General features: G+C 41.2%; 1 protein-coding gene across 2 annotated transcripts in view; it reads right to left on the reverse strand.

Annotated features, from left to right (window-relative positions):
- The window catches only part of LOC308518423 (3',5'-cyclic-AMP phosphodiesterase 4D), a 505,639-nt gene that overhangs the window by 38,004 nt on the left and 441,782 nt on the right, over positions 1-25,853 (reverse strand). For both annotated transcript variants that reach the window (XM_081090153.1, XM_081090152.1), the window contains exon 6: positions 4,607-4,719. In XM_081090153.1, the coding sequence (XP_080946279.1) occupies positions 4,607-4,719 (113 nt within the window). The remainder of the gene's footprint in view (positions 1-4,606; positions 4,720-25,853) is intronic.

The raw sequence follows: 25,853 nt of genomic DNA on the forward strand, positions 1-25,853 counted from the left end.
ATTTATTTTCTATAGATACAGAAAACACATTCTTTTAAAATTTGAAGTTTTCTTTAGGCATGTTTATTAATTCTTAACAATTCTCTTATGACTATGTCAACAAATTTTAGTATTTTAATGTAGAAAATGACTGTCACTTGATATTTGTTCTTCATAAAATTAAAGTACCTTTTCCAACTTAACTTCAACTTCCTTCTTAGCAAGGAAGTTTCTGTTCTGTAATACTCACATAATGCTGAAATACCTTAAGGTTTAGCTACCTCTATAAATATCCTATATTCATTCTAGCACCCCTTTTTCCCAGAATAAAATGTAAAAGCAGTTATAGAAAACTCTAGCATATATTTGTATGCACTGGCTATTAAACAGCAGCAGGGGGAGCAGACAATGAAACACTAAGAAAAAGCACCCCAGAAAGCAATGTAATTTATGGCAACAGAAGCACGAAAATTTCTTGAAAAACAAATAGACAAAATAAATTCCATAAAGAAGCAATAACCACGTTTGCAATGTTGGCCTATATACATCTGGAATGCACTAAAGAACAGCCTTCAGTCTCTTAGAAGGATGCTTGAATCCTAACTTCAAGACGTGCTTTCAGCTTGAAGCACAGTAGTTTCCAACAATGACAGGACAAGAAACTGCCCCAAAATTAGACAGAGGAAAAAACCCCATGTTTTTAGAGTGGCATATTTTGAGGAGAAATCAAAGTGATTTTGTTTCCTCCTTCAAACATTCCTGCACTTACACTGGTGAAGTGGGCCTTGTTAGGTCACAAGTGAATGAAGTTATAGGGTTCAAGTTATAGCATAATCCTTGAAACTCTGAGGCTTAGGCTCCTGGCCTGTCCTCCTTGAATCCTCAACTGACTTTTTATAAGAGAAGGTGACCAAAAACACTGTGAAACTACTTTGCATACAAACATCTGGCAGGATATTCTAGCTTTGCAAAATCTGTACAAAAGGATGGAAATATGCCCACCGATCCCAGATAGTTTTATATGTTCTAAAAATTAATAGGAACTGTTTTTTCAGTTATACAGTAAAACAAAGTGTTATTTGGCTTGTCTGTTTGGAATTCTGTAACTGGCACGTAAGAAAAGACTAAACTTCTAATAAGAACTTCAAAATGTTTATGTCTATATTAAACCAAAAAAGTGTCGATATAATTTAAGCATTTTTATAATACAGAAATGTACATTAAGGACAGTTATTTAATAATTATATTATGAGAATCCATAAACTTAAAATGTCAAGCATAAATTACAATTGAATGTTAAAAAAAAATGTTAGCCAAGTAAGCAACCAATTAAGTTTGACCTAAAACTCAAATAATAATGCCAACAACAACAGGTATAGTGCCTACTATTATCAGGCACTATTTCTTACCTAGCTATTTTATTCTCTCAACCTTCTGCATTAGCCTTTCAAAATAGATATGGTGTCCACCTTATGCGAAGGAAATTGAAGCTAAAAAAGTTAGTCAGTTCTCTGATGTAACTCAGTCAGCAAGGAACAACATTATGATTCAATTTCTAGGTCTGTCTACCTCCAGAGCTTTGAGACATCACCAAAATCTCCCTCAACTGTAGCAATGAGGTTCCAAAGGAAATCTGTACAAATCTCAAGCGGATTCATGTGTTTATGAGGGCAAATGCGATAGGTTTAACCACTCAAATTAAATGCCATCTGGAGCCTCTTACCCTACTTGGTACAAGCATCCTACATGTATTACGCCAACTCTGGCCTTGGACAAGAACTCAATAATTTTCCCATCTCAATACCATCAATAAGCATTATGCACATTACAACTCCCATCAGGAAATATAGCTAGTTACTTCTAAAACATCATTTAAAAACTGCTAATAATTTAGATTCTTTACATTAGGATTTTTAAAAACATATGAAGAATCTGTTAACCCAGTTAGCTAAACGGGTTTGAAGAATCAATTTCCTTCTTCCTGACACCCAAAGCCCTCTTCATAATAATCACCATAGAGATATAGTGATTATTTGCATAGCTCTCTATATAATCACTTACAAATCCTAGTCCTTACTAGTATTTTTATTATTTAAATCTATTAGAGTAACTTTTTTTTTTTTTTTTTTAAAAACAAAAAACCTCAAGAGAGAACAGAGAAAGATGTCATGACTTTTCAAAGCAAAAATAACCTGAACACATTGGTTGGTGCAACATGTAAAAAAAAAAAAAAAAGATGGTAAGAAATAACCCGAAGCTATGTTTCAGACTTACTCATTCATACTCAAGGGATATCAGACAACCTAGTGGACGTGTGATACAAGCTGTCACTATTCCATTTCTGACTTAGGCTCACTCACGGGGACCTTCAGATCAGCTGCTCCAACTCAGTTTACAGCTCATGTGGATGTGACTTATTCGTGCCCTTGCTATCAAACAGAAGGGTCACTTTACAACCTTTACTAAGAGCTCCCCCCCCCCTTTTATGCTAATCCTTTTTCATCTATAAAAAGTTACATGAGCTTAGCACTCATTTAGAAATGAATGGGTTAAAAAATGAATGGCTTAGACATTAAAAGTTTAAGCAACAGCTACATCTGAGTTGAAAAAAATGTAATGTTAAAAATAAGTGTCCCGTCAGTAATCATTCAACCATAAGGCGTAGACTGCTAGAATGACTATATTTTGAAGAAGTATTTTCTCAACCTAGATTGCACTTCAACCAAATAAACCTGTATATTAACACAGTCATCGTCTAATTTAGGGTCCTTCACAATGAAGATTAAAAAATAAAAATCCCTGTCTTATGGGGTGCCTTTAAAAGAAAGGAATCATTTTGAGTAATTATTGTGACAAAGTTTTATTTTTCAGATCTTAAAATGTGGATAAGGTAATTACTTGACAGTTGTCATATATAGTGGATTATTAGAGTTCATGTTAATTTTTAAATCAGAAGACAGGTTTCATCATAAGAGTATGGATTTTTGGGGAAAGTAATTGTAGCTGCGTGGGTTCATTTTGCTGAAAAATAACAGTCAAATCATCTTGAAAACATAAGCAACTGCCTTCAGGTGCCTTCAGGCTCTGCTCTTTCTTTTACTACACAGAATTAACCAGAGAAGAGAATTCAGAACGCAGGCCCACTGCAGAATGGTCCCATTCAGCAGCTAGGACAATGGAGATACCCAGCTTATGTCCACTGCTATTATGAATCAAATTATGAACAGACAATTTATGTTTTAGAAATTTAATAAATAAACTAGGAATTCGTAAGCCAGATGAGAACAATGGCACTGAATGCCACAGCGGGGAGTAGGAGAGCAAGAACCAATCATTTTAATGAAGAGTCATACCAAATTTAGAAATGAGGCCCAAATGACCAAAAAAAAAAAAAAAAAAATTACATTTGATCAGCATGCTTATGGGTAAGTCAGCATGCTTACGGGTAGGTTAGTGCCTGCAGCCAGCGACTGGAGAGTCCCTTTTATTTTATTTGCAGGTAATGTTTCATTTAAAAACAATGCTGTCTATGTAAGCATTATCGACAGATAAGACAAGTGGCTGATACGCTATGGTATTTTTAAAAACCGCGTGAGAAAAAAACAGGTGGGATAAAAACTACAGCAGGCTAAAAACAAAATAAAAAGCATCACTCTCTGAAAAATATGTGCACATAAACAGTAAAAACGGTATACACTTCCTGACCTTGTAAATAGGTGGCTCAAAATTAAGTATCTTTAAGAGAGTGTTACTAATCTTTGTGCTACTAATTGTCACACAAAGTTATCGAGTCCTTACTGGTTGAATCTCCTGGCCATTTGCATCCAACATCCTCCTTTCCTATCCCCTCAGCCAATACTCATAAAAACATACATAATCAATTATTTCCTTATACAACTAAAGACAAAAAAACCCCACAGGAATTCTGAGAAAAACAGCAAAACAGACAACACTCTACCTTGCTTTACCGCTGAGCCAGACTGAAGGTTACTTCTCATCCCCCCAAACTCCACTAACCACCAAGACCGGCACGTTAGCAGATATGGCACAAACACCCCATTGACTTTCCAAGACTCAAGGGAAGGAACAAGGTAAAGATCATAATGGTATTTTCTATCTTCGCTGACGTTTCTTCTGGACAGGTATGGCCAAGTGAACATACAAAGGGTCAGTTTTTACAGGGTACCCTGACCCCTAGATAAATGAGGGCTAAGGTTCCAAGTTCAGTTTGAGGGATGACATCAAGAGATTGCACTGACCTCCAGCCACTCTTATTTCCAGCTGGGAATCCCAAGAATACCCTTAAACATGCAATGCCCATGGACTCGACTGGGTTTCTGCAGCAAGGGCAAAGTGTCACGAGTCTTCCCATCTGCCACCCCCCCAAAAAAACCACTGTGTCCCGGAGGTACTGCCATCAACTATGTCAAAGCTACTTTTGCAAAATGTTTCCTTTATCTGGAGTGAGTGGAAGAGAGAGGGAAGGCACAGAATCAGGGACCTCCCTCGGAGGGAGCATAACTGCCAACAATCTGCATACATTTCCCGGGGCCACGGGAACCGGTGGCTTCACCGGCGTGGGAACCAGCCGCCTCCGGACCTCCGTGGGAGCGGAGCAGGGCCTTACCTTGTTGGAGGCCATCTCACTGACGGAGTGCCTGGTCTGCAGGGTCTCTAGCTGGTCCAGACACCAGTCCAGCTCCTCCAGGGTCTCGCTGGCCAGTTTCTGGTAGGCCTCCTCTGCGAAGAGATAGGGAAAGGGGGGCTCAGTTCTCAAGCGCTTCACGGGGCTGCCAGCGAGTTCAAAGGGGGCCATCCTGCCGTACCCCGCCATGCTCGGATGCCCGGTGCCCGCACATGGGGGCTGCTCCTTCATATTGCCGAGCCGGGCGCTCTGCTAGCGGGGCAGCCGGCCTCGGGACGGCACGGGCTCTCCAGCTTGGCGTCTCCGTTCGGCGTCCGGGGAGGGCGCGCGGAGTGCGGCGAGCCAACTTTTACGCGGAGGAGACACGGGCCAGGAGACCACGATGCGACTTGGAGACGGCGCGGCGGGTCGGAGTCCTAGTCCTTGGGGATGACGAAGGGGGTGGCGCGTGCGCCTCGGAGCCCGCCCCGCGGGGGAGCGGCTGGTCCAGCGCCCGATCGCCCCGGCGGCCAGCCCGCGCCGCGGCTCCGCGCCCGCCCCGCCGGCCGTGCCTCACTCGGGGCGAATGAATCAGCCGCGGCCACGGGTGCGCGGCCACCACGTTTCCTGTTTTCTTTCTCAACTCCGCGGGCGGCGGGCGCAGCGCTCCATCGCCGCGGCTTTCCGGGAACACTCCCCCTCACGCCCCTCTCGGCCCCCCGCGGGCCCGGCCCCTCCTCAACTCCCTACGAAACGGGCGCCTGCAGCCACAGCCCGGCCCGGCCCGCGGCATCCCCCCGCGCAGCCGGCGCGGCTGGCTTTGAAGCCCAGGCGGAGGGGCGCGGGCGCGGGCGCGGTGCCTGCGGGGCTGCGGTGGGTCCGCGCGAGGGGAGTGGCGGAAAACCCGGCGTGGAGCGGCCGCGGGGCTCCGGGGGACCTGGCGCGCACGCGCGGCCGCGCACCTGCCCCGCGCGGACCCCGAGCTCCCGCGGAGCCCCCGCCCCCGCCGGGTCTCCCCGAAAGCCAGAGCCTCATCGCCTCGGCCACTGGCAGCTGGCTACCTGGGGGAGTTCGCGGGAGACCCGCCGGGCTGCACCCGCAAGGTTACTTAGGACCCGCGCCACCGTTTCTGAGCGTTTGGGTTTTAGGGTGTTTGAACCTTCGTTTCTGAGGGTTTAGGATTTGCCTACTTCAATGAGGACAGGGTGGTTGTGGGAATAAAAGCATTTCTATCAAGACCTGACTTTGTCAGTACCCAGTCCCGGCTAAGCACCAGACTAAATGTTGGGGGCGGACATAAACAAGCAAACAGAAACATGCAAAGCTGTGGGTCGGGACGCTCAGACTTGACAATATGCTGTAATTTCATATTCAGAATCGCCCAAGAGTTATCTTAAAGCAGCAGCCGTGTGAATGCACCACATAGTACAGGCAATTGACACATGTCCTGCATACGTGCTCCAGTCGCCTGTGGAATTGAAAATCAGAGACCAGGATGGTCTTGGGATGCCAAGGGGAAAAGGCTGGCAGGGTATTTCTATTCACCATGCACAGAATAAACTACAAAGGTGAGAAAAATGAAAGCATTATATGTGAAAGCCGGTTCTATTTACAAAAGCTGACCTGGGGACCATGGGCACTCTCCATAAACACATCAATTATGGAGAACTTCGCTACATTAGCCTGCGGATAAGCAAACCTCTCGCGGGGAAAATAATCCAAACTCCCAAAAGTCCATCTTATAAAACTTTGTTATTTTCAGTTAGAAAGAACACATTGAAAAGCTTACAGTGAAGTTGGTGAGATGGCTTTTCTTTGTCTTGGAATCTACAAGGTAATATAGGGGAAGAAATTCTGCCTTTGAAATGTAGGCTCTGTATATGATCAGCAGCACAGTAAAGAATTTCACGGACTGAATCTCAAGTTCCTGGCATTTTCCAGGTAAGTTTTTATATATCATTTGTAAAAGTTAGAATAACTTTCAAGTATTTGTTACATGTACTGCGTGGTTCATTGTTATCAAGGATTCTTGAACTATTGCTATTCACTTTGAGAACTCTAGGTTAAAATTTGCCTCTTTTATTCTACTGTGTTTTTTGCCCCTCCTATACCAATCTCTGTAAATGTAGACTCGAGGTGAACAAACAACTGCCTAAACCTTGCCAGGTGAGTTATAAAGTGTAAGACTGGAGCTTTTATCTCTAACAAAAGGAACAACCTTAAAGATAATTTAAAATAGTAAATATAAAATATTTTATCTGTTATAGCCTTGCCCTGATTGATTATAAGAATATAAAAAACATACCATGCTTGTTATAAAAATTGAAACATTACACAAAGACATGATGTAGAAAGTCCCTTGTAATCCCATACCCTTAAGGTCATAAATTATAATTAAGCCTATGACCATAACTTATTTTCATTGTACTTAACACCTTCCATATGCAAGCACAGCAGTACCTAGTTGTGATGGTAGTATATCTACTATATGTTCCCACTGATTTAAGAGAGGAAAGGGGGGAGGGGAAGGAAGAAAGGGAAAGAGAATGAAAGAGAGAGGGACTTCAATGTGAGAGAGATACATCAATTGGTTGCCTCCCAAAGGAGCCCGAATGGGATTGAACCCACAACCTAGGCCTCTGTCCTGACTGGAGTCCAAACCTGAAACCTTTTAGTGTACGGGGCAATGCTCCAACCACCTGGCTACCCAGCCAGGGCTATATGGTTTTGGTTTTGCTTTTTTCATCTCTCTACTGTATAAAATAGGGATTTAGGATATTTTAAGAAGAAATTGACTTATTTTGGGTAATCTGCCCATTGTTAGCATGTCCAGTGGGTTAAAGATGCAAAAATCATTGTGTCAAGAATTTTTCACTGTCATCTTTCCAGTCACTGGTTACATCAGAAGCCAGGAACCCTCTCTCCATACCGCTAAGACTTGGCTTTCCATGTTCCTCTTCCCTGCACTCCAATTCTTCCAAAAGTCTGAGCTCCTATGTAAGTAATCCCCTCCCATCTTCAACTTCTCTAAGCTTTTCAGAAATACAGGCCTTGGGCCTAACAGGATGTGGCACCAGATATTATATTTCACTGTTTATTTTTTAATCATAATAGAAATGTAATTCTTGAGAGCCAATGCTTCAAAACATGCACTTCAACACAGGATTGCTCTTAAGAAGGAAGTACAGGGACAATGGGAACAACTTATTTCAGAAGATCTACTTTATGTCCAAATACTAGACAATCAACATTTGGGTGCAATCATAATGTAGTAATAGATGTATTTTAAGTTCTACCATCTTCTGCATGTACCTTATAAATCTGGAGAATGGAAAAAAAAAATGAACAGAGCCCATCTATTTACCAATAAGTAAGAAAATAATTACTAATCACAGCAAAGAACAGTTTGTTCTATAAAACTGTTACTCAAATAAAGAATTATGGTTGATATTAGCATAGAACTAATACTACTTTTTCCAAATTCCTAGGTTTATAGGCAATATGGTTAACCACAGTTTTTCAGGATCATTATTAAATCTTAACTTTTAGGAATTTTAACCCCAAATGTTCTAAGAAATTGAGTAACTGACCTTTTTATCCCTACTGAAAAGCCTTAAGGTGAAGTTGCCAACTATCTTACAGGAACTTGAATCACCACACTACACAAACACACCTAAGTGTTATCAATAGCAGCACACAAACAGTGAGCTTGTTTAATTTTGGATTTTACCAAAAGCACAAACTGTATTCCTTAATAAAATACTTGTCTCCCCAGAGAGTAGTATTCACTGTGGTACTCCTTGAAAATGTATGAAAATTCTTCTATTTAACTGTCCCAAATCTTGCTAAATCAAGGAACTAACTATAGGGAGAAAAATTCCCAATCAACAACTGTTGGTGAAATTTCTTAAAAGCTAGGAGAGTGCAATGGAGCAGCAACTGAGAAATAACTCGAGCCTTTGGAAGTCTCCTCCTACATGGTTTTCTTCAAGGCACCCTTGAACTATGGAACACCCGTGATTCTACTCGGGATCTTCTGTGAACAAACAGTTCTGAATTCTTTCAGGCTAGCACTTGGCTTCCGTCATTGTGATGCGATCAAGGGTTCCCCTGACACATGGCCTGAACCGGTGCCAGGGGCTCCGGGAGGAGATGCTGAAGCAGCAGCTTCCCTATGCAAAGGAAAAAAGGAATTGCCTCAGAGCCACAGCAGTTAGCGAGGGGTTGAGGTCGTTTTCTTGTGAAATGTTTAGCAATTTACTCTTACCCACAACTTAAGCATGTTGACCATTGAGGTAAAAAGATCCACTCTACGTGATGTGTTACTATGTGGATGTTGGCTTTACCAACGCTGGAATGACTAAAGGTCTGTATAAGTTTGTCATAATTCCTAGATAAGCCTATTGGTGTAAATGAAGAGAACAGCCTCCCCCCCCCCACCCCCCACCCCCCACTCAAATCACTTACTACGAACACCATTTGCTTACACTTAATTAAAAAATAAGCTATAATAGCTGATTTAGATTTTAATTAAAATAAAAAAAATATATCTTCCTAACCAATTCCAACTTCTCCTCCCCTAATTCCCACCAAAATTTTCTCTTTGTTCCTAAGGATGGAGTCGATGGTATCTGAAGTAGGCAAAACTGGAGAAAAATGATTTCTATTTCATGGATTGCTTTGAGCTAGTCCCTCCCTGAGTTTGCTATAGTGAAAGATTTGTGCAGGTTAGTTCTAACTTTTGCTGACGTTTCCCACCTCCTCTATGCCTTTTATCTGATGGGAAATACATGAAGGAGTTGGATTCATTTTCAATGTGTACATGTAACAGGTTTAAGCAGAGCTTGCCAGTGGCAGGCTGCTCTCAGGTCCAAGTATATTTCTGGCATCAAAGTTCTTGTTTTGAAGTATTTTAAAATCTTATGAAATATATAATATTTCACTTATTACTTCAAAAATCCTCCAAAGGGAAGATGTGCATAATTTTCTGAGTTTTTTCCTTCTAGCTTCTCACTATCTTATGCTTTTTTTCCCCCTAGTGCTTTGCCTAAGGCTCTAGTAGAACTTTAAAATGAAATAAATGCAAGATTGGGTTTCAGTGACTTCTAGTACTAACAGTAAGTCAACTTCTAGCAGCATCAGTAATGTATTTAGAATGAACTTGGTGTCATGTACTTAACAGAGTCTGTAAAAACAAGATGATTAAAAGAGTGTATCTTACCCAAGGAAACCCTGGGGTCTAGAATGGAGCAAATAGAAAGCATTCAAAAGAAGAAAACGCATGGGCTATGGGAGAATTAAAAAAACAGCTATTTAAATCAGACTGGGACAGAGGTAGAATGGGAGAAGGCTGAGTCCAAAAGAATGAAATAGGAGATAAGAGGGTAAGAAGGATTTTTTAGAGAAAAAAATATGAGCAAACATGCGGGCCTATATTCAGTAAGGTATGTGTGCATGTGTATTCGGAGAAGGGAACTGTCATGAGCAGGGCCTTGCTCAGGGAGAAAGAGGCTAGAGAAAGCCACAGACACTGGCCATGGAAGTGTTGTCAGGCATCTGCCGGTAAGGCCTTTGGCCTGAACCTCAAGAGTGGGAACTGCTGAGTGATTCAGAGTACTGTGTGATATGGGCTCTGATCTTAATTAGATGGGAAATTCTAGGGCTCTGGAATAAATAGGATTGAAGTAGGCAAGGCTGAAGTCAGTGAGACCATTATCTTCAGCCATATTATTGGTAGAGTAAAATTAATAATTTATAGAACATTTGCTTCTCTGATGATTCTTCTTATCTAAGACAATCTCAGAATTAAAAGTATACATAGGCATGTGTTCACAAGATATGTCAGGCATGAATAGAAAAGGACTTCCCAATGTGACTTGTAAGGGGATAGACTTCTTGCTCTTAAAAACTATAGTCTTCTAGTCACTGAAATTTTAATCATACTGTATTCACCATAACTTTTCATCAGAATTTCTTTCAGGGAGAGCCTGCCTGCAAGAAAGTGTTTGATAAGGTACTTATATAGAAGATGTGACTTTAAGGAGCTTTGGTTTGGATGGAACTAATCTGTGATCTCTTCTACATAGGACTATGCCGATTGTTTTAGAAGTGTGTGTGTGTGTGTGTGTGTGTGTGTGTGTGTGTGTGTGTATGTATAAGGAGTCAACTTGGCGGACAGGGTGATTCCACCCTATAAATCACTCTCTTCTTCAAATATTTAATAAAGTTACCGATGGCATAAAATCCTGAAATAAAGAGATTTTCTTTGTTTTGTTTTAACCCAGTGAAGGGACTGAGCTTGGAGGCCGAATTGGCCGAAATTGAAACGTCAGCCTGAGTTGACACTGAATAGACGATGCAAAGAAAGAGGAGAAAACTTGTGGAAGTCAGTGTTAAGAGCAGGGAGGGCTTTTGTCCAAGGAGCTGGGATTTGAGCCAAGGTTAATCCGACAATCTGGGTTGCAGACTCCACATGACCTGTGTTAGACTATAAGCAGTGTTATCCCTTGACTGACACTGGAAGAGAAGAGGGAAATTCCAATCTCTTCTACTACATACAAGCCATAATTCCTGGCACATCACTTAATCTTTCTTAAGCCTTAATTTCCTCACCTGTGAATTGGGGATAATAAAATGTACCTTATAGATTATTTTAGTTTAAGTGAGAGACCCTGAGTGAAATAACCTTGCATTGCTCACCCAATTGATTCTTTTCCAGGCACTGCATTAAATGATGGAGATTTAGCATTGAACAAGGTAGTTGAAAGCTCTGCCTAATTCTCAAAGACTTTCCACTCTACTGGTTATGATGATCTTCTTTTATTGAACACCTGCTATGTGCTAGATGTTGAGTGCCCAAAGGTAAGGAAATGACTTTGGGTCTCCAGAAGCTCATAGCCTAATGAGAAAGCAGGTATGTAAGTTGCCCACTAAAACCAGGTAGTAGGTATAGGTAAGCACAGGGCAGAGGACGGGGACATGGGAAGTGTCCTCTGCCACAGCCTGTGAGGGATCTGGAAACCTTTCTGAAAGAAGCAATGTTAGCTTCGAGTCTCTAAGGATGAACTGAAGAGTTACCTTATGTGGAGGATGGGAGGTGACATTTGAGATGGAGGGTAAACATGTGCCATTGCCAGTCGGAGAACCACTTACAAGGTTGTTTAAATAAGTTTTATCTGCAATAAGGCATTTAATACCTGAGAGGTTCCTTCTTCTCGGGTTCTCAGTCCTAAACCAATTACTATGTTTCTATCATCACCATGAACCCTCACATATCAACCAGCTCTGGGCTGCATATGAGTGAAAAATCGAAGATCTAGAATAGTCTTCACAAGACCACACCAAATCATGCAAAGTTACTATGTATAAAAAAAAATGTGGAATATATGTCATTGGCTAATGAAAGAGCACCACTTACTGTGGGTTTGCTGGGAGGCCCGTGCCAACATTTCCCAAAGAATGTTCATATGAACAGTATTCCTACAAGATTCTCTTTACCAAAAGAATTCTGTGGTTAAACAAGTTTGGGAAATGTTGACTACGTAGCCTCTTTGGCAGTGATTTGTCGTGGACATGAACTACCAAAATCTAGAAATTCTACAGCAAAGAGACCCATTTAATGACAAGTATAACCTAAATTTATTTGACATCAGATTTTTTTTTTTAAATAAAACTATCATTTCTTTTTTTTTTTAAATATATTTTATTGATTTTTTACAGAGAGGAAGGGAGAGAGATAGAGAGAAACATCGATGAGAGAGAAACATCGATCAGCTGCCTCCTGCACATCTCCTACTGGGGATGTGCCCACAACCCAGGTACATGCCCTTGACCGGAATCGAACCTGGGACCTTTCAGTCCGCAGGCTGACGCTCTATCCACTGAGCCAAACCGGTTTCGGCAAAAAACTATCATTTCTTAAAGCACACTTTGGAAAACTTTGTCCTGTACCATGCCAGGTGAGTCCAAAAACATAAACACACTACTTGAGTTCTGTAGGTTTCCATATATTCAAAATCCCACCTTCAATATCTTATTTCCCCTTCTCAGGCCTTCCTGCGCTGCTGAGAGACTGGTCAGAGGGTAATCTGCCTCTTTCCATTCCCTCCTCTCTTTCTTTTCCCCAGAAAGAGAGCAGTCAAGAAACCCCATACATATTTACTGAGCCTCTCTGATGTTCTCTTGCTTTGAAATACAAGAACATGAAGGATTCAGTGGCCTGGGCCTGGGAAGGAACTTATAATATCCTGCTGAGAAAACCAGACACGTGACCAGCTGCTGCCTAGAGACAGCGTAAGGTGACGTAGAAATCATTCAGCTCTGAGTGCTATTGTAGCCCAGAAGGAGGGGACTTGATGGACTGTAGTGCAGTGTACAGGGCTCCAGGAAGAAGGCGAACCAGGATGTACGTCTTTGACGATGAAGTCTGTGATTTGAATGGCTGTGGGAGGAGGGAGTGAGCTAGCATTCTTTTCAGGTAGAAGAAATGTCTGGAGCCTGGATAAGGGTTACATGTGTGGGCGGTAAATAGACTGGATGGAGTAGCCTCCTTGAAGGGAGGAGAAGGGGAGTAGAGTTGAATACTTAAATGTGTGGCCTTGAGCTAATGGAGATGGTGGGAACTGGGTAAGTGCACTGGTAGCAGGAGGGAGATCGGAATCCATTGCAGCAGTGCAGATGCACAGCAAGTGGTGAGCAGTGTTCTTGGGGTATCCACTTCAGTGGGCTGTTAGGACAGTTATGAGCAATAGAAAGAGCATGGCATAGGGAATAGAGGTCTAGGCTCAAATGCTGGCCTCTGCAACTTAGCAACCACGGGTGAATTATTTAGCTTCTCTGTACCTTGGTTTTCTCTTTTCTAAATAGGGCTAAAAATACATCCCACAGAAGGATGCCTCCCCCCACCCACCCCCCAGGCCATTCTTCATATTTTATTTGAATTTTAAGACTAACTTTAATTTAAAAATCACATATCCACATGCCTATTTCATTTTTGTTGGTTTGAATTCTACTTAAATGCATGACTTGTTAAAAATTATAAATATTTATCAAGTCTGTTACATGTAATACATAACAGCTGATTTTAACTGTCATTTCTCTCCTCCCCATCTTCCTTCTCCCTGCCTCCTCCTCCTCCCCCTCCCCCTCTCTTTCCCCTCTTCCTCCTCCTCCTTCTTTTTGGTGGGGGCAGTGCTAGAATCCATTTATTGCTTTCCATAAAATTGTACACTTCTCAGAAACTACATTGTGTCTAGCAAAACATAAAGTAAGATTTGCAGTGCCTCTTTGCTCTTAGAACTCGGTCTTGTCCAGTTTGGAGCAAATGATCAGTTGCCCAGAGTCCTTGGTCTCATGCAATGCCAGCCTTCCCTTGCCCAGACCCTCTCTCATACCTGGGCCCTGTGTAGCACTGCACTGGGGCCAGCAATGGTGAGTTGTCCCTGCCTGGCTGTGGGAACTTCACCAGTGCTTCAAGGGAAGGCCCCCAAAAGGGTTGATGTGTCAGTCCTCAGACGCACAAAGCAGTTATGACAGCAAATTGAATAGTGCTTCCCCCAGGGAGCACCGAGCTAGAAAAACAATTCTCTACATATTTTTGATGCTAGGTGTAGTCAGCACCTATATCTCACTGAAAATGAACACAATTTCAACTGCAGTTGTTTTATTAAGCAAGATGCATAAAGCATGCCATTCATGCTTTATTTCATTCTTAAGTAGCTTTTGAAGTGTCCACAGAAATCTGGATACTTCTTGCCATGCCTTGATCTTGTAAACCCAAATTTTATTTTGAGTATTCCAGGTTTATGCTTAAATTACAGCTCCTTGATCAGAGAAAGAAATTGCATAGCATTTTTCTTTCCATTGTCTGAACACATAATGGCTGTACATATCATATATATATATATATATATATATATATATATATATATAAATTTTTTAGCTAGAATTATTTAAGGTGTGGACATTTTGCACCGAGATCACTAGCTATTAATATGAGCAGAAGGTTTTTTATTTAAGACAAGTCTGATAGCCACTAAAATTAATTGTAATAGTATGTCCTTCTGATGACTATATACTATATTTTAAATAGCATTACATAGCTTAACTCTTGAAGTACAATTTTTAAGTTTTATGAATTTTGCTGTTTTGCTAACACTACTATGCTTTCCCACTATTTCACTGGAATGAATTTTTTTTTTTCATATAAATTTTTGTTGCAAATCTAACCAATGAAGCAGCTTCTTGATATTGGGTCCACATTCTAATTTCGGTCTTTATATTTTGTTTTCATAACTTGTTATTGCTGACCTAGTAATCATGGCTACCCACCTTGAAACTGTCCTTTCTTTATCAGTGTCAAGCCCCAGATAACCAGACCATTCCTTTTTTTCTTTCTTTTTTTTTTTTTTGACATCTTCCAAGCAGCAAAAATGATGGGAAACTTCAATGCCTGCGGAGACTGCTGTTTTCTTCTGAAGATCCAGGATGCGCCCATAGAATTTGGGGGGGAAGATTAAGTGAGATGAAGCAGTGGCTTTCAAATTTTTTAGATAGTGAGCCATTATAAGAAATATGTTTTGTACTATGACAAGTATACTGTTTCAAGTAGGTACAATGAATACTATTGTTAATTGTGCTCCTTTTTGAAGAAGTGTGGGTACTGACTCCAAGTATAAAAAATATGTACAATACAGGAATGCTTTGATACTTGTATTTGTTTAAAAGGTAGGGGAGGGAGTGAATTATATATTATAATAGCTATGGCAAAATTTGTTTATAGTCTTTGTTTAACAAATCATGAATTTAAGTGAAATAAATAAAAAGAAATATATGCAATATAAAGGGAATCTATATATAATTGAAATAGTATACACACATATATACTAATTTATATTTGATCAATATATACAGATAAATAATTGAAATAGAACTTACAATACATACTATTTACCCTTACTGCCGGGAGCTGGTCCATCCTTGCTGTTTCAAGGGACCTGGCATATATAGCATACTGTTCTTAATATGTTTGCTCCCCTTAGCGCTGTGTGTTTTAACCAAGGTCACCTCTCCGAGAAAGGTTGTTTCCCCAGGTAGGAATTTTTCCCTGAAGTCAGGGAGGGGATGCCTCTCCTAGAAAGGTTGTTTCCCCAGGTAGGAATTTTTCCCTGAAGTTAGGGAGGGAATAAAACCCCTCAACTAAGTGCCAGGCGGGTAATTAATCACTTTAACTATGAACAATCATGCTTAAGCTACATAATCTTTACTCCCTGGAATGGAGATAAGAAACACCCTAACCTTTGTAATAGAGATTGATAGGATTGAATCAACTGGTATAAATACAGATGTAATAAGACAGCAAGACACAGAACTTAGGAGACAGAAAGAAGACAGCACCTACACAGAACCTACAGACAGAAGAACTTCGCTGGAGAGAATATGGCAAAAGATCCTGGACTGAACCTGACTACAGAAATTGGCAAGAGAACCTGACTAGAACCTGGTGACTGAACCTGGCTGGAGAACCTGGACAGAACCTGGCTGGAGAACCTAGCAAGAGAACATGGACACAGAACCTGGCTGGAGATCCGAGCCAGAACTTCCCTGGAGATCCAGACCAGAACTTGGCAGGAGACCCTGACAAGAGAACCCGGCTATGATGATCAACTGAACGCTGCCTCCGTGTCACTCCTTCTTCGCCGACTCCGTCCACACCTTTGGGGACCCCTGGACCCGCTGGGGTTGGACCCCGGCACCTTACTATCTATGACTCAACTCTGATGTTTTCTATTTTACTTAATTTAAAAATCTTGACTGTGACCTACTAAATTGATTTTATAATCTCCCAGTACGTTTGAAAACACTAGCTGAGGAATCACCTAACTTAATAAAAGTTAGTCTCCCTCTTCTTTCTTCTTCCCACTTTATAATAAACACTCCCCTACTTCCCTACTGCAAGGACGAAGTAAGTAGAACACAGAGCTCTCTAAGGTATGAGCTGCTTAATATGCAGATAGTTTGTAAATCATTTCTCCAAACGTGTGAGTTTCCTCAGGGCACTAGAGGCTTCCCAGTTGAACACATGAAGCAGGTCAACCACTGAAGTGCCTGCAAGAGCCAGACAGGTCATGTGAATGAATGTTGTGGTTGGTGGGGGGTTGCTGGGACAGCAGGTGGGACCTCAGAGGGCACATGCGGGAATGCTGGCCAACTGTTGCCAGATCTTCAGATTTTTTCAACAGAATCCTCACATTTGGATATTTTAATGCAAAATGTATGTTTTCAAAATTTTGGCAACTAATTAAAAAGTTAAACATTTTAAGGACCAAACAAAAAAGTTTATGTCCTTAGCACAAGTGACAGGAACCTTCCTGAGAGCAGTGTTTTAGACAAGCCCTTAAAGACCTTACACATTCAAGGTAGAGAAATTAAGTGTTTCTGGAATCCAGAATGCTAATGTGGTGTCACGGAAAGACTATTTGATTTGGCGTCGAAAGACAGAGATTCCTTTCCTGGTTCCAACGGTTACTCAGGAATGGCCTTGGCCAAATGATCTCAGCTGTCCATGGACCAACTGGACCCTATGAAATGTCCTGTGAGGAACTTGGCCTGACCAAAAATATCTGACTCCAATGACCTAACAATTACTAATGATTCAACCAAATAGGGAGCACAGTCCCTCAAAGAGTGCCATACATCCTACTCTTTAATTGGCGACGAATAGGAAAAAATAAAATTTTCCATACAGCTCTCATTTTTTTGTCTAGCTTTTAAACTCCTACAAAAATATTACTGGGAATTCTAGCTGTTTATTTTTAGGGATCTTTTCCTCTTTCAGTCTCTCCTACATAACCTTATGTTCCCAAAGCACCTCTTGTACAATAATAATAATATATCTTCTCACGCAAGACCATATTCTGGATTTTTAATACCTACAGGTTTGCATCCAAACTTCAGTTAGACTCCTGAGAGCCCCTCTACAATCTACCTCACTGGACCCGTCTGTCCTCCCCAACCCTGGTGGTTGATGCCACCTACACATGCTCACCGCTGGTCAGGAAGTCTCCTCAGGGCCTCATCTCTGCATATCTAGTCATACTTGTCATTTGCTCATCGAGTCATTCCTACCCTCTTTCTTTTCATCTATTCTATTCCTGCCTTTCACGGGTTACTCCCTTCATGCAAATGCTCCTTCAAAGGAAGCAGATGACAAGCTGTCCTTAGGAGCAGCAGGAAAGTCTGCAATGGGGAATCCCGAGATTGCTCATGGAGGAGGGCACTCAGGAGGCGATTAAGGGTGATGGGTTCTGGAGATGGAGGGAATCCACATTATCTTTGTTTTGTTTTTCACCAGGGGGTGAGCCCCTTTCTACAGACAAAGTTAGGGAAATAGACATTGTTACACGATTCATACTTGTCAACTTAAACTTTGGTTCCATTAACTACCTAATAAGTATTGTTCAATACCTGAAGGGGTAATCTGGCACTATAAGAGGTGCTCAATGTCAGAGCTGAATTCAGATCTCTGGCTTCAGGGAGCCCACAGTCTAGAGTTTCTGATCAACAAGTGAACAATCCAGTGATTTGAAAGCAATTTGTGTGTGCTACGGTAGAGCATGTGCAGGGCGGGAATGTTGTGAGGGTCCAGCCCAGCCTCCTGGAGAGACTGCCTGCGCTCTCCTCCACCTGGTAACTCATCACCAGAGTTCACAAACTCGGCTGGGATTAAGGGAACAATGTGAGAACAACAGGAGGAGTGGGTCTGGTGGCTCGGATGGGGCAAGAATCAGCTCCTGGCACCAGGCACAAAACAGTGTTTTCCTTCAACTCTCCAAATTCTTTGCAGGGGCAGCCTAGGAGTGGGGGAGGAAAGGAGGCAGAGAGCTACCACCACCAGGGCGAAGGAGGAGAGGGTAGGCATGCGTCTCTAAAAGTGTAGAATATCAACCAACTAGAAGTGTATTGATGGAAGATCAATCATGTTTATTCAAAAAAAGACAATTAAGAAGGCAATTGTGGGAGGCAGAGGGAAAAAATTGGGGCTGTCAGGTAAGTGGGTGAGGAAAATATGATCACATTTTGCAGCTGGAATTTCCCACACGCTGCTTCCTCTGCCTGCCTCTTTCTCCCTGGGAGCTGGGCCCTCTGGCCCTGGGTCCTGTTCTCTCTGTGGGACAATGTAACTTTAGAAGTGAATTCATCAGGACAAGTAAGCATTGCTAACATAATTCTCCTTCAGGGTGAGATTGGCACCTGAATTTAAACTGGTCGGATTCTGGAGGAAGGAGTCTATTCTACCTGAATTAAGCCTCTACTCCAGCTTAGGACCCCCCCCCCCCCCCCCGCCCACACACACACACACACACACACACACACGGTCAGTTCCTTTCTTTAGAAAGAAGGCCAAAGGATCCCACATTTCTTAATCCTTGAGTGGATTATATACTGGGTTATTCTGGGCCAAAGATGGATTTATCAAGAGAATCATTTTTGGAGTAAGGTAGTCCTGGTTTCCAAACCTGAGCTTTGCCACTGACTAGTGTGAGACCCTCATATAAACTGACTTCTCTAAGCTTGTTCTCTAATTTGTAAAATGGGAGCAGTACCTACATCATGGGGTGATTTTGAAGATTAAATAGGATGATGCATGGAAAGCAGTGCTTGGAAAATAGTAAGTGTCCAGAAAATGATGAATTGAATATGCAGGTACACAGAGCATGCCTGACTGTTTCTTGAATTATTCCCAGCTCATTCTTCTCCCTGACTCCCTTATCCCCTGGCTGGCTGAGTCTCTCTCGGCTTTATCAATGTGATTGGGCACAGTAATCCTGGAGAGTGTTCTCAAAGTTTTTATCTAATTAAACAAGCAAACCTTTTAACCCATTCAAAATCTTTGTAGCCTGTCTCTGTTGATTTGGCCAGAAGAGCTCAGATGGTAGGAAAGAGCTTTCCAGGTGGAAAAATAAATAAATTAGCAGTCTGGAAAACAAGGCCCCCTGAGTTACACCCCCCTCTCTAACACAGCCCGCTCACCCTGTTTATTTTGCTCTGGTGTCTAGCATTAGTAGGGGACTAGGAAAATCCAGGTTACCACCCAGCAGGCATTCCCTCTAAAGATAGACTCTCGCAAATACCATGTTTGATGCGAGGCAGCCAAATCTGAAGTTAACTCTTCAAGTAATGAACTCACTAAACTATCACAATGATTTGTTTGCTAATAGGCTGAGTTTCTCCAGGGTTGTGACCACATCATATTTATTTTTCAATCTCTGGTGCTAAACACTGCCTGTCACAAACCAGGTATCCACTAAATGCTGGTTGAATTATCCGAACAAGCATGGGACATTCCCTTTATTAACGTTACCTTTCTGTAATGTTTCCAGAGCTGGTAACGCATCTGAGAATCAATAACTAGACTTAGAGGAATATTAACATGGTCCAGGGGCTTGTAAACCTCACAGTCGGAGATGTCACGGGACTAGAGTGGCTTTTGTGCTGGGGAGAGAAAGCCCTGGGAGAGGGACCCTTGTCTCCATTTTTCCTCCTCTGAGTGTCCTGCAGAACCATTTATTCTTTGACTACCTAAAAGCCTTATGACATTTATTTGTTTAGGTTTCTCTCTCTTATGGATGGGGGTCCATACATCCCATTGGTTTGGAATTTACCAGGTTTATGTCTGTTATCCCAATGACATTAGGAACAGCTGCCCCTCATTCTCCAAAGTGCCCTGGTTTGGATGCTAAATCACAGGGACACTATGTATGGGAGAGTTCACCTCACATCATTCAGCTGCCTAACTCCACTCCCTTGAAGGTCTGGGTACTCCGCCCTGCGCCCTGCGGAGACTTTCCTCTGGGAGGCACACCCCTCAATCACTGCATTCGGGGCTTTTGGTCCCCTCCTAAAAGAACAGACAGACGCCTCTCTTTGGAGAGACTCCTGGTGGAACAACTACAACAAAATCAGTTCTTTAAATTTAAGCCTTTCCTGTCATCGTGGACCTCTAATGAACACTAAAAACCAAAGACTCCCTAATAATTACATCCCCAAATTTGCTGAAATGTAGAAAATATGCCCATTTGGAAACTCTAACCTAGTAATTAAACTTAAGTTTCTCAGGTTAAACTGCACCTTTAATAATGCGGCTTATTTTGTCAAAATCAGTTAAGGCCCTCTAATGTGTTTTGGAGTAAATGGACAGACAAAAATTAAAATGTGGCTAGCCAAGGTAATCAAAAAGCTCCCTTTATTCAGTCAATAACAATGGCACGTTAATGGGTTCTTTTTACTATTGGGATGTAATTATGCGTGGCTTTAATTTCTTGTAATGATGGAACAAATTAGATTACCTCATACTTTTAGGATCATTTGGTACATCGTGTTTTTGTGCTTCCACAAACCCCATTGGAAATGAAATCAGCTCTGTGATTGCTCATTCTCCCTATATTGTGACATGTCTGCTCATGTCAGCAAAATGGCAACCGTTGTCTACCTTAATCCAAGGCACTGCAGTAGAGTTAAAAGAAATGATCTTCTCCCCTTTCCTTTCAGACCTCCCTATTTGTAGCTATCAAATTTTGGCATGCCTGCTGGGACATAATCTTGTTAGAACAAGCAGAGTAATTCTCAGGTGAAACTTCAGGACTCTTTCTATCATAAGTTCAAAATGTACCTGTGATTCAAACTTAAATAGAGAATGAGTTGGTAAGAACATGATGAGCATCACACAGTATTAAGAACACAAACTACTAGTTTCTTCTTCCCCTAATTCCAGGTGGACGTCATGCAAGCTTTGAGGTAGGGCATCTATGGCCACATATCATTAAAATTGATTAGTGATTAGTCTAGCACATTTAATCTTTAGGTCCTTAACCCAGCACAGGTAAGATATTTTAGTAAACCTAATGCAACTCCCCTGAACACTGCAGCGACTAAGCTCATACCGTAAAAGACCATACTATAAATGACATTGCAAATGCAGAGCGGCAGACTGACATTAAATATTTAAAACACATGCAACATTATTAATAAGCAACAATGTCGCAGAGACCGGTAGCTGTCCCCTAATATTGGTGCTCTTCCATCAGCTATATTAGTAGAGAAAATTCAAACTAGAGAAAATTCTCAGACTCCTATGTAGCCAGATGTTGTCACATAACTATGTTTTTGTAAATGGATTAATAGAAGTGTTATATGGAGTTTCAAGAGCTTTCATTAAAAGACATCTGTCATACATCTCATATCTGTCCTTCTTCATTCCTTTCTACTGATTAAAACGTGAAGTTGATGGATGGAGCAAGAGCAGCCAAATTGGGCCACGAGTTGAGTTTAGGCATAAAGGGCACATCTAACAGCTTCCAAATGGAAGGAGCATAGGTTCTTGAAGACTTTATGGAACAGTGTTGCCACATTAGCTCTAGACAGTCTACTTTCGGATTTTAACATGATCGAGAATGAACATCTATGTTCTTTAAGCCACTTCTATTTTAAATCTCTGTATTCACAGCGAAACACAGTCTCAACTAATACAAAGACCAAGAGCAACACTCCAATTTCCCTTGGTCTAGGACTATAGCTTAGTGTTGTTAAAAAGGAGTGTGTTCACATATGCCAGGCTGTACTGTGGAGACTGGACGACTGGTTGCCAGCTTACTGTAATTTGAGGATATTTTGTAGTGACAGATTGCTAGTTTAGAGCATCTAGAATGATCTGAAAAGGATTACCAAAATTAAGTGTATAGATTATGAAGCATAAGTCTCAGTTCTATTTGTTCATAGCAGTTTAAACCTGCATTAAAATTTTAGTAAATAAAATTGGCTATAAGAACTCTTTTGGGAGACACTATTTCAATGAAAGGATGATTACCCACAAGACCCCTGATCCTACTCAACCCATTTAGTACCTCCAGTGCCCTTTCACCTCTCTATTATGTACTGTGAGGTAGCAAGGTAAGGGCACTGTCTAAGTAGAAACTATTTCAATCTTTCAAAATCTGGGGTTATCTATAACAATAAAAGCATAATATGCTAATTAGACCAGGCAGCTGAATGACCTTCTGGATGTCCTTCCGGATGACCTTCCGGATGAAGCCGGGGCTGTGAGGGCTGAGCCCCTTTCACGAATTTCGTGCATTGGGCCTCTAGTTTGATTATAAAAGGAAAAACAGGATAAAAAATACAAAATGTTCTGTCTGTCCTAAAGAATATTAGCTAACCATAATGCCATTGATAAGATGCATCACGAAACAGATAAGATTTATTAAAGTAAATCTTATTTGTATTAAATCACCTATTCTCCCTAACGTCAGCATTTAGTCATTTGCCATATAGTGACATGACATGTTTGTAAATTTTAAAATGTTAGCGAGATGTCTGTTTTTAAAGATAGTTGAGCTGTTCTTTCTGGCAGTTTCAGTATCTGGATTAGAATTTGAGGTAAAAAGGTATAAATAAGTCATGCTGAAATATTCAAAGGCCATCAGATGTTTGAGACTGTATTGTCGTTATACAGAAAAGTGTCCTTGTTCTTGGGAGGTACTCATTGGAGGATGAAGGGCCAGGCATGACGTGTGCAGCTTTCTCTCAGGTGGTTCAGAGAATAATAATAGTGTGTGTGTGTGTGTGTGTGTGTGTGTGTACACAAAGAGAAAGAAGGTGCAATAAAGCACTTGAGGCAGAATGTTGACAATGGGTGAATCAGGGTGAGGAATATGCATGTGTTCTTTGTACTGTTCATGAAGCCTTCCATGAGTTTGAAATTATTTCCAAAGAAAACATATTTTTTAAAAGGCAATTGAAACAGAGACCACAAATAAATTATTTCATATTTGAGCACTCTTTTCTGCCCTCCCCATGTACAAACACTTCATACTCTCATAGGCACACTTAAGTGGCACTTCCCTGTACCTTTTGGCCTGCATAATGAGTGCTAGCACGTACACAATTGAGAAATTCAGTCTTCTATTCACGTATTCAAGCTCTAAGTGATTCTAAGAGACTTTTTAGACAATGGTTTGGTTTTTAAGGCAACAATTCTGAAGACATACTATAATGCCCTCCCTTACAAACAAGGCTGCCCTTTTGTCCTTTCAAATTTGGTTGAAACTGGCCCATGGAGTACAACTATCTGAGAACACATACTTTAAGGACAGCTGAGGCATACTGCCTAAACCAGGGGTGGGCAAACTTTTTGACTCGAGGGCCACAATGGGTTCTTAAACTGGACCGGAGGGCCGGAACAAAAGCATAGATGGAGTGTTTGTGTGAACTAATATAAATTCAAAGTAAACATCATTACATAAAAGGGTACGGTCTTTTTTTTTCAATAGTTTTATTCATTTCAAACGGGCCGGATCCGGCCCGCGGGCCGTAGTTTGCCCACGGCTGGCCTAAACCATAGACAATTGAAAATGTGGCCAACAGTGACTACTCTGCATGGTTGACTTCAAAAGTGCTGATGAATACAATGAACTGTGGAAGATGTATGATTTATTTTGCACACATTTACTATGATCAATGGTCCAGATTTGGCAAGTTAATTCACTGCCCATGGAGACGAAAGTTGCACTGCCTTGCCTCTTTCAATATTCTCGTTGAGACAGGTCTCACTCTTATGGCCAATGTACTAACAAATCTCTTTTAATTTGCATCAGGATGAACTTATTAGCTACGCTATGGATCAATGCTGTACATAATATTCCTCTTAATTAAATGTCCTTATTGCAAATGCCTCTGCAAATTTTCCTTCAGATGACCAAACTTGAAGACAAGAGTCGAAGTACCAACCAGTAATCGTGCTAGTCACATTTTGAGATGGGCCCGGGCCAAGGCCAGGGCCAGGGACAGAATTAGGTTAGAAAGTGTTGTATTATGCATGGCAGGTTATAAAACTGATATATGTAATCAAAACCACCAATAAATTGACTCAAAATATTCTATGCCTCAAGTTATTTCAACACCCAGAGCTTCAGCCTTGGAGCAAGCCAACTTCAATTACTGCCTTAAGAATATAAAAGAGAAGATAGAGTTTGAGATAATCGGTTTACTTGGTGGTGGCAGCAGTATGGGGAATGCAAAAGAAGGAAGTTGAAAAAAGTGAGAATAGTATAGTATCAATTTTTGGTATGAATCTGAAATCCTTCTTTTAAACTAATGAATATCATTCAGAAATACAAAAAGGAAGGCGAGGGAATAAGAATCCAATTCCAAGGTATCTCTAAGGAAAAGGGTATTTAAATTAAAAAGCTGACCTGGATTGTGGCCAGAATAACTGTTTTATTGTTGTTGTCATTAATAAAGAAACCTGAGAAGAATATATGGTTTCACTAGGAGAGAAGGGGAGAGGGAGAAGAAGGAAGAAGGGAAGGAAGGAGGAGAAAGAGAGGGACTGAGAGATAAAACCTGGAAAAAAAAAATCCAGCTTTAAGTCCCCAAATATGCTCTATTTCAGGTCCCCTTCGTAAGATCAACTGTTGCTAAAATATATTAGAAATGTTTCTTATTTCAAAAATCAAATTGGTAGGCCTATTAGCCAAGGTAACATTTGCATTCTTGTTACTCTTTGAAGTAAGTCCTGTGGGCTACCATTAGACAGTCCTAGCCACGCTCAAATTGGTGCACTTTGTGCGAGGTGGACTACTCAGCTCTTAAAGGAATCCATGCAGCAGCGCCAGCTCTGGCCCTCCTAAGGTCAGGTAGCCGTCAGGTCCTATGGCTACCCAGGCGCCAGTATTTTATCACAATGAACCATAAAACTATTGGCAGTAAATTTTCAATATCCCACGAAATTTGGTGATTTGTTAATTCAGTTTGGTTGTCTTTTTAAAAAATATATATTGTTATTGATTTCAGAGAGGAAGGGAGAGGGAGAAAGAGATAGAAACATCAATGATGAGAAAGAATCATTGATAGGCTACTTACTGCATGCCCCTGACTGGGGATTGAGCCCACAACCCAGGCATGTGCCCTGACAGGGAATCGAATCATGACCTCCTGGTTCATAGGTAGATGCGCAACCACTGAGCAACACTGGCTGGGCAGTTTAGTTCTCTTTTTAAATAGAGTTTTTTTTTACTTCCCTCTAAAATATCAATAAATCATCTGCTTTTACGTGCTTACCAAATAACTTTTTAAAGAATGTATTTAGCAAGAGTATCAGAAACCATGAGTTAATACATTCATTAGTGATGATCCCCTCTCCATGCTGAGTTTTCTTTTTAGGTCCTAGCTTTCTTCTATCCTTTCCAAAAATGAC

Source organism: Myotis nattereri (genome assembly GCF_964212035.1).
Source record: "Myotis nattereri genome assembly, chromosome: 4".
In the NCBI taxonomy this organism is placed as follows: domain Eukaryota; kingdom Metazoa; phylum Chordata; class Mammalia; order Chiroptera; family Vespertilionidae; genus Myotis; species Myotis nattereri.